The sequence below is a fragment of the Vulpes lagopus genome, chromosome 7, assembly GCF_018345385.1.
Source record: "Vulpes lagopus strain Blue_001 chromosome 7, ASM1834538v1, whole genome shotgun sequence".
NCBI lineage: Eukaryota > Metazoa > Chordata > Mammalia > Carnivora > Canidae > Vulpes > Vulpes lagopus.
Window position 1 is genome coordinate 9,530,139 of NC_054830.1, and position 7,619 is coordinate 9,537,757.

At 53.0% G+C, this 7,619-nt stretch overlaps 1 protein-coding gene across 1 annotated transcript; it reads left to right on the forward strand.

Annotated features, from left to right (window-relative positions):
• The first annotated feature begins 1,276 nt into the window (after positions 1–1,276).
• On the forward strand, positions 1,277–3,954 carry C7H19orf53 (chromosome 7 C19orf53 homolog). The gene is made up of 3 exons (XM_041764676.1): positions 1,277–1,422; positions 1,500–1,555; positions 3,504–3,954. Exons 1-3 carry the CDS (start codon positions 1,326–1,328, stop codon positions 3,645–3,647), a joined length of 297 nt encoding a protein of 98 aa, XP_041620610.1. The 5' UTR covers positions 1,277–1,325; the 3' UTR covers positions 3,648–3,954.
• Positions 3,955–7,619: the final 3,665 nt, after the last annotated feature.

Consider the following 7,619-nt stretch of genomic DNA (forward strand, 5'->3'; position numbering starts at 1 on the left):
TATCAAAAATAAATAAAAATTTAAAAAAAAAATGCAAAATTATAACCATGATGAACAAAAGATCAAGATATTAAACAGACTGGACACTTGCCTTTGCACGAATTGACCTTACCTAACCCCTGACACTGGCCCTTGTTCCAGTAAAACCTTGTTTAAAGTATTAGGCAGCTGGTCCGTAGGCTATAGCTGGCTCTTCTTTGAGACAGGCAGAGAAAGAGTGAGAGTGCAACTTGGGGGTCAGGGCAGAGGGAGAGGGGAGAGAGAATCCCAAGTTGACTCCACTGTCAGCATGGAGCTCGACATACGGCTAGATCTCACGACTCTGAGATCATGACCTGACTGCGCTGAAATCAGGTGGAAACTTAACCAACCGAGACACCCAGGTCCCCTTAATTTTATATTTTAATACTGATTTTTTTTTAAATTTTATTTATTTTTTATGATAGTCATACAGAGAGAAAGAGAGAGAGGCAGAGACACAGGCAGAGGGAGAAGCAGGCTCCATGCGCCGGGAGCCTGATGTGGGATTCGATCCCAGGTCTCCAGGATCGCGCCCTGGGCCAAAGGCAGGCGCCAAACCGCTGCGCCACCCAGGGATCCCTGATTTTTTAAAGTAATCCCTGCAACCAACGTGAGTATCAAATTCACAGCCCTGGTACTAAGGGTCACGTGCTCCGCTGACTGAAGCAGCCAGGCACCCCTGAAATTTTATTTTTAAATGTTGAAAATATTATTGATACTGATTACGGAATTTTAGGCACCCTTAAAATTTGCACCAGTGAGTGCCTCACTCGTCTCACCCTAGTGCTAGACTAAATTTTATGTACAAAGAGCATAAAACGAAGTCTTTTTTTCTAAGATTTTATTTAGTCATGAGAGAGAGAGAAAAAGGCAGAGACACAGGCAGAGGGAGAAGCAGGCTCCATGCAGAGCCCGACGTGGGACTCCATCCCGGGTCTCCAGGATCACGCCCTGGGGTAAAGGTGGTGCTAAACCGCTGAGCCACCCGGGCTGCCGATTGTCTCTGCCTCTCGCTCTCTCTCTCTCTGTCTCTCATGAGTAAATAAATAAAATCTTAAAAAAAAAAACTTAGGTCTTACAAAACAAGTGAGCGCCCTGTAAATACTCTCTTACATTACAACCTTGAAGTTTTTGCAAAGCGCTGCCCACGATCCGCGCCTTCTGGGGGCGTCTGTCTCTTTAACGCTTTGCCACGTTGTGTCCCGTGAGCCTTTGCGCCCCGCCGCCTCGCTGTGTCCCATCGTGCCCCTCGCCTTCCGGCTGCCGTTGCTCACAGCCCCGCCTTTTCCGGCGCATCCCCGATCATGGCGCAGGGGCAACGCAAGTTCCAGGCGCGGAAGCCGGGGAAGAGCAAGGCGGCGGCGGCGGCCTCGGAGCGGAACCGGGGCCCCAGGAAGGGTGGTGAGGAGCTATCAAGGGTCTGGGGGGCGAGGGTGTCCTGGCGCTCCCCGGCCTCACGCGAGCGCGTCTCTTCCCAGGTCGTGTGATCGCCCCCAAGAAGGCGCGCATCGTGCAGCAGCAAAAGCTCAAGAAGGTGAGTGGGGCGTGCGAGCGGCGAGGGAAGGGGCCTGGAGGGGGTGAGGGGCGGAGGCTGGCGCCCGGACCCGGTGGGCCTCCGCTTCGGCCCCTGCGCCGTGAATACCCGCACGTCACGCACCGTTCCCCAGGCCTCGCAGCAGCAAGGCCTGACGTGCAGAAAGTGTTCAGCACGCACCTCAGCCGGTGTCGGTGTTCAGCGTTAGTAGGAGTCGGGAGGGGAGGAGGCTTGGCCAAGTGGAAACCCCGGCTTCGCGGAGAGGCAGCGCTGCGTGCGCTCGCAGCTCCCATCAGCAGCTAGTAGTTCTTGCCCCTGCGTCTCTTGCCTGTAAAATGGTCCTAGTGCCAGCACCTTTCTCCCAGAAGTGTAAGGACTTAACGCCCTGCGCTGAGAACAGCACGGGACACAAGGAAACGTTAGCTGCGTTGCTCGTCGTTTTTGTGGTTGTGTCTAAATGCAGCTTCTTTACAGAAGTGGATGGCGTAGAATTTATTAAGAAGTTTAAAGAGATTTGAAACTGGTTTTACTGGAGTCTGACTTGAGTTCAAATTGTACTCCACGCCAATTAATGCGTATAATCTTGAGCAGCTTGTTTAGGTTCCCAAGAATGTCGGTTTTCTGAGACCTGGGCACCCGGTGGTCTTCATACCTTCACCGGCAGCGGGAGGCAGACCGCCTCTTGGGCATCTCAGACTCAGCATATCCCAAACCAAGCTCCTGATGCTCCCCTCTCCCTCCCGGACATAACCCTTCCACAGTCTTGATTCAGGAAGACTCCAGAGACTTGGGATCATTCTTGATTTCCCCCTTCTCTCTCATCTGGGTCTAATCCCATCCTTTACTGCTTTTAGTATTAATCTAGAATCCACTCATTTCCCACCTCCGATGACCCTCCCCACCGGGTCCCATCCCATCAACTATCACCTGCACCAGTGCAGTCACCTCTTTCCTCATCTCCTGTCTCTCCCCACAGCAGCCAGAGGGCGCCAGTGAGCAACCGAGTCTGGGCTGTTCCATCCTCTGCTCCAGCCTTCAGTGTCTTCCCACCTCAGGAAAAGCCCAAATCGTCCCCAGGGCTACCCTGCGTGATCTGTCCTTGTCATCTCCCACTCTCCTCCTTGCTCACTGGCCCCTTAACTGCTCCTTGTGCCACCGTAGCATTTTTGCACTGGCTGTTTCCTCTGCCCAGATTCTTCTCCCAGAAGTCCACACGGCTCCGTTTCTCAGGGTCTAGTCTGACCACAGGCAGTGCCTCTGGCTGTCCCCAATAACATCTACCCCTCACACGTCCCATGTTTTTTCATCAATAGCAGCGCTTACCTTCACTTAAACCTAGTGGGTCACGGGCGTTTATGTCATCTGTAAACCACACACATGCTGAGTGCTAGCTCCCTGGGGGCAGATGTTTTCTGTGTCTTGTTTGTTGTTGTGTCCCCTGCCTCTAGGTGTGTGATAGTCACAGTGGTCATGATTGTTGGAAGTCATGTAGGACAGGGCAGTTCGGGAAATTTGATAAAAATTTGGACCCAAATCCCTGTGCCTTTGCTTGCTCACATCTCTTGTGTCTTGGGGCCCCAGCTCGCCCTAGGCCAAGTGGAAATGGCAGGGGCCAGGAGAGGACTGCTCCCTGGAAGCTGGGACCAAAGGCTCTGGGCATGCCAGGTGCCAGGTTCTAGTCTCCCATCCCTCACCTGTTGGGGGAACCCTGGACAGGTGCCTCCTCACTGCAGGAACCTGTGTCCTCATCTGTAAAATAGGGATGAGCAGAGGTTTAGAAGCTGAGGTCCAGAGACAAGAACAGAATTTTTTGTATGTAACACCCCAAAGAGTGCAGGGCAGAAGAAAGACATAAACCCCAGACTCTCAGGGGCTATTACAGGGGGAGGTGCTCATCCCACCCCCCACCTCAGGTCCCAGTCTCATTGCCCTGTGGTTGCCCCCTCAGGATCTGGAGGTCAGCATCCGGAAGAAGATTGAACATGACGTTGTAATGAAGGCCAACAGCAGCCTGCCCAAGAAGCTGGCGCTGCTGAAGGCCACCGCCAAGAAGGAGGCAGCCTCTTCTTCCTCCACCAAGACACCTTCCTAAGGGCACTGGCCCATTGGAGGCCATCGCCACAGCCTCCGTGCTCAGACCTCTGCAGGTGGCCCCACAGGTGGCACTACAAGGAGAGGCCATGCTCTCCAGAGCTTCAGGTGGCACGCACCTCAGATTTCATTGGAGGCCAAGCCCATGAGCAGGTGATCAGCAGATCTGGAAGGCACTGGTCAGCTTGTCGGGGTGCCGAGGACTCCAGAAGGGAAGGAAATGTTCGCCTACTTCCTGCTTTCCCCTCCCCCCTCAGGTCTTGTCTCCACTGGTTTAACCCAGAGCAATAAACCTGACTGTGATTCTTCCTGCGTTCTCATGCTCCTGTGATGGGCCAGTGCTGGGGCTGCAGACCAGGTATGCCCCAACCAGGTGAGTCCCAGCACTTTTCATCAGAGACCAGCCATGTGCCTGCCCCGAGAGGAATGACGAATGGGCATCTGTACCTCCAGCCCAGGAGGCAGAGGAGAGTCTCCTGCCCCTCCGGCCCCAGGTGATCCCATCAGCCTCCTAACTTGCCTGCACACCCTCCAAAGGATGCCCAGATCACCACCTTTACCAGAGACGAGCCAGGCGTCTTAGGGAGCTACTTTCCCATCCATATGACAGATGTTGACACCACCTGATCTGAGTGCCAACTAAACCAGAATGCACTTCCGAACTGCTGGGGATTGGGGGGGTGGGCGGGGCTTGATCTTCAAAGTCCTAACAGCTTGTATTTATGTAGTACTTCCAGTGGTGCAGGCATTGTTCTAGTGCTTTCCACACCACCTCAGCCCCTGCAATGCCCTGGTTAGGTCATGTTGTAGAGCCTCTCTCCTGCTCCCTCCTGGGCCCCTCCATCATTGTCTGCAGTCTGCTGGACTGGACAGTGCCTGTGAATCAGCCAAGACCCTGACAGCCTTCCTGCCCTCCCCCTACTGGGGTGTGAGGAGCAGGTCGCAGCTCTGGAAACAGGGCTGCACTCTGGGTGCCACTGAACTGCCACCTTTGGGGGACGCAGTGGCACCTGTGGGTACAGACAGCTGCACCCTGATCCCCTGCTGGCCTCCCCTTCCCCAGCCAGCCGAACTCACCCCAGACAGCTTTTTTTGGTCCCACACAGTGGTGGTGAAAAGTCCGTAAACTACTAAAATTTTCCTACAAAGTAGGGGGCAGCCACTATGGAAAACAGTTTGGTGCTCCTCAGTTCAGCCTAGAAAGATCACATGACCCAATCTCATGCCCAAAAGGATTGAAAACCGGGATTCCACCAACAGCTTTGTCCATGAATGTTCACAGCGGTGCTAGTTACAGTCCCCTAAAGAGACACAACCCAGGTATCCCTCAACAGACTGCAGGTAGCATGTGTACCTGTGCAGGGGAGTATGCCCCAGCCATCAAAAGGTACGATGCACCCGCACGCTACACGGTGGATGAACCTCAAAAGCAGGCTGAATGGAAGAAGTCGGCCGTGTGGTGCAGGACTCCATTTGTGTGAAATGTCCAAGACAGGCAAATGCACGGGGAGCCAGCGAGTAGACCAGTGTTTTGAGGGAGTGGGGTTGGGGAGGGGGTGATTGGTAATGGATGCTGGAGTCTTCTTTTGGAGTAAGTTTTGGAACTAGACCCAAGTGGTTGCAGAACAGTGTGAATACTGAATACCACTAAACTGTACTCTTTTAAAAATATATTTTTTGAAGACTTACTTAGGGGCAGCCAGGTGGCTCAGCGGTTTAGCGCCACCTTCAGTTCAGGGCCTGATCCTGGAGACCTGGGATTGAGTCCCACATTAGGCTCCTTGCATGGAGCCTGCTTCTCCCTCTGCCTGTGTCTCTGCCTCTCTCTGTGTGTCTCTCATGAATAAATAAGTAAAATCTTTTAGAAATAAAATAGAGACTTATTTAATAAAGAGCATGCAGGGGCTGGGGCAGAGGAAGAGAGAATCCCAAGCAGACACATACACTCCTCCCCCCACCAGGCTTGAAGACCCATGCAGGGCTGGAGCCCAAGACCCTGAGGTCATGACCCAAACGGAAATCAAGTGTCAAATGCTCAACTAACTGAGCCTCCCAGGTGCTTCTGAATGTATGCTTTTAAACAGTGGATTTAATGTGTAAGCAATTTCACGCAAAAAAAAAAAAAAAAACCTCCTAATTTACATCTTTAAAAAGGTCGGAACTTGTGGCAGCAGAGCCCAAATTTGATGGAAAGACTGGTTTGGGGTTTCCCCAGCCCCAATGCTCACGTTTAGGGGGCAGGGAGATGGGGTGGGAGGGCAGGTCTGAGTTCAGTGGTGTCTCATGCATGCGCACATGGCGTGCACACCCTTCCTTGAGCCTCCTCCCGCCCAGGCATCCCAGACTTCCCTGCCATCGGCCCACAGCACAGCAATGTCTCCCCTAAGACAGCAAGTGGCTTCTGCCTTTTGAGATGGAGCCACTTTGCCCACTGGGCATTTATGCTCCACCTGCTAGGTAGAGCTGAGAACTGGCATTCTAGTGGGGAAAACCCAGGAGAGCCCAGTCTACCCCCTCCGGACCACCTCCCCATACTGTGTCCTACCTCCTGCTGTGGTTCCCTCCCCTCCCGGATGTGACCCCGGAGAGCCTTCCTCTGCCCTCCCCCACTTCCACCCCAGGAGTGGTCACTCGGCTGGCACCACTCTATAGACTTTTCTCCTTTGCGTCTTTGTTCACTGCTGTGTCTCCCCACACCTAGGACGGTGCGCAGGAGGTGCTTAATGAACAGGTGTTCGTTGAATGAAGGCAGTAATGAATTGTTTTCCCTTTTTTGCAAGGAAAAGTTTGCATTTCAATGAATCAGTTCTGATTATTCAGTGCATCATCTCTATACAACACGCCCTTCCGGGTTATCTGATTCATAGCATTGTCTTTGAACTCTCAGCTCTGGAGATTTGTAAGCAACTGCTAGCAATATAAAACCACTTATCTGTAGACATGCAAATTCCATCCCGGCCAGCAGAGGTTTCGTTGACAACCCTCCTCCCCTATGGAAAAAACAAGTTGCCCCCATCTGCACGTTTGTTTGTGCAAACAGTCTGATAATGTGAAAGTGCCTGCTCTCCAGACTTTTGAATCGCCTATAACATCTGCCTGGTTCCCACATAAGTTCAATAAAAATGTTAACACGTGTCCATCTTTGTGTGTCTGCGAGAATCATGATTTCTCCCTCTTCTGGAAATCGCTTGTTTTTTTTGTTTTGTTTTGTTTTGTTGTTTTGTTGTGTTTTTTTTTTTGGAAATCCCTTGTCAATCTTCATCTAGAGTTTTAAGGAGGGCGAGGACTGGGAGAGGGTGGGCTCCCAGTGCCTCCTGGTCCCTCCCTCGGCCACCAGGAGGCACCTGGAACCCAGGCCAACCCCACTGAGGCCGGCGGCGCCCAGGCGGGCCAGGGACTCCTGTAAACCAGCCGTCTTTGTCCCTCTGACGCCAGCCCTTTTGAGGAGGACCCCAGGGGCGAGGAAAGGCATTCAGGCGCAACAGGTATGAGGTCTGGAATGTCAACCCACTTGTTCCCCCTCCCCCCCACCCCTTGGCCTCCCCAAATAGCCTCACCATCCCGCATGACTTTTCCCTCTATGCCTGTTCCCCCCTCCTCCCTGCCCACTTAGAAGCCCACCACTGGTGCTGAAGCCAAGAGCCCCAGACTTTGGAAAATACCTACACCTTGAGTTCAGTGCCAGTTTCTGCCACTTTCCAGCTATGGGACCTTCAGGGAGTCCTGTCACCTCTCTGAGCCTCTGTTTGCCCATCTATTAAATGGGGATCCTGACACCCCTCACTCAGCATGGAGAATTCTGGAACATGAGGGCTGGGAGTGCTGCCTTTGTTCAAAGAGTGGAGCCCCAGACTAGCCCCTCAGCCTGGCCTCTCTTGCCTCTCACCCTGGCCCTCTCTGCAGGGCTGGAGCAGTCACTAAATGCGCCTTTTCAGACACAATTATGCCTTCCCCTCCTGCTTCCACCATCCCC

Bases quoted from the DNA above. Each gene is read 5' to 3' on its own strand.
- C7H19orf53 (XM_041764676.1), top strand. From the start codon at position 1,326: ATGGCGCAGGGGCAACGCAAGTTCCAGGCGCGGAAGCCGGGGAAGAGC. The intron at 1,423-1,499 runs GTGAGGAGCTAT...GTCTCTTCCCAG, and splicing joins CCGGGGCCCCAGGAAGGGTG to GTCGTGTGATCGCCCCCAAG. The intron at 1,556-3,503 runs GTGAGTGGGGCG...TTGCCCCCTCAG, and splicing joins AGCAGCAAAAGCTCAAGAAG to GATCTGGAGGTCAGCATCCG.